General features: G+C 36.2%; 1 protein-coding gene across 1 annotated transcript; it reads right to left on the reverse strand.

Moving 5' to 3' along the window:
* LOC119593887 (C-factor-like) lies at nucleotides 1–906 on the reverse strand (the record flags this gene model as incomplete). Its single annotated transcript, XM_037942915.1, is given in 3 exon segments — nucleotides 1–225; nucleotides 459–608; nucleotides 716–906. Coding segments are annotated over 3 exon segments (566 nt in total), but the record flags the coding sequence as incomplete, so codon positions are not given.
* Between the last annotated feature and the right edge of the window lie 113 nt (nucleotides 907–1,019).

The following is a 1,019-nucleotide window of genomic DNA, read 5'->3' on the forward strand; positions in this document are numbered from 1 at the left end:
TTACCATGGTAATTTTTTGCCATCATACTGCACAAACTCTCCATTATGTTCTTCATTCAAGCTGTGGAGTGTACTGATTATTGCTGATATACTTTCTTCTACAGTCAGTGGTGCATTCTTGCCTCCCATGTCAGTCTTTACCCAACCAGGATGTATGCTTGTTACCAAAATGTTGGAACCTCGTAGATCAATACTCAAAGATTTGGTGATAGCATTTAAGGCAGCCTGGAAAAGATAATATACAAGTTTATCTTCTGAAATGACAAGTTTGTGAAAAAAATGTATTCCGTAAAATAACTATTTCAGGAGCAAGACAAGGATTAATTGTGTATAGTTTGGCCTAATTAGAGGAGTTTCATTATGGTACTTGTCATATAAATTAAAGATGTCTATAATCATCAGTAACCTTATGTAGTTCATCTGTACTGTTCATGACAAAAACAAACAAACAAACAAACCTTGCTTGCCCTGTAGGGATATAAAGCACCTTGATCATTCTCTGCAATGGAGCCTAGAATAGAGGACATATTGATAACAGCAGCTCTCCTTACAGACAGGGCATTTCCTTGTGTCTGTAATGCTGCCATAGTCAACAGTGCCCTGAGAGTCTGTAACAGTAAGCAGGCTTTTATCATCTACTATGTCAACAATCTTTGATCTTATTAAAGTGGATAAAAACCCAAAGTTACATTAACAGTGAATCAACAAAACTCACCTTTGTCAATATAAGTGGAGCAACTGTATTAACACTAAACGTATCCATCATCTGGTTCCATTTAACCATATTGATACGAGTCGATTTTGGGGCAACCCCAGCATTGTTGATGAGGAGACTGAGACCTATGGGGCTCACAATTTTTTCTACATCTTCAAAAAATGTTTTGTATGAAGCTTCATCACTAACATCTGCAAGTCATTCAAGGTGCATGTTATTTCTTAGAGAAAAAAAAAAGGACTTGGGACCAGGTATACCACATTCATTATGACTTTATCAATGTATTTCAAAAGATGGTGTATAA

Source organism: Penaeus monodon, chromosome 33 (assembly GCF_015228065.2).
Source record: "Penaeus monodon isolate SGIC_2016 chromosome 33, NSTDA_Pmon_1, whole genome shotgun sequence".
Lineage (NCBI taxonomy): Eukaryota > Metazoa > Arthropoda > Malacostraca > Decapoda > Penaeidae > Penaeus > Penaeus monodon.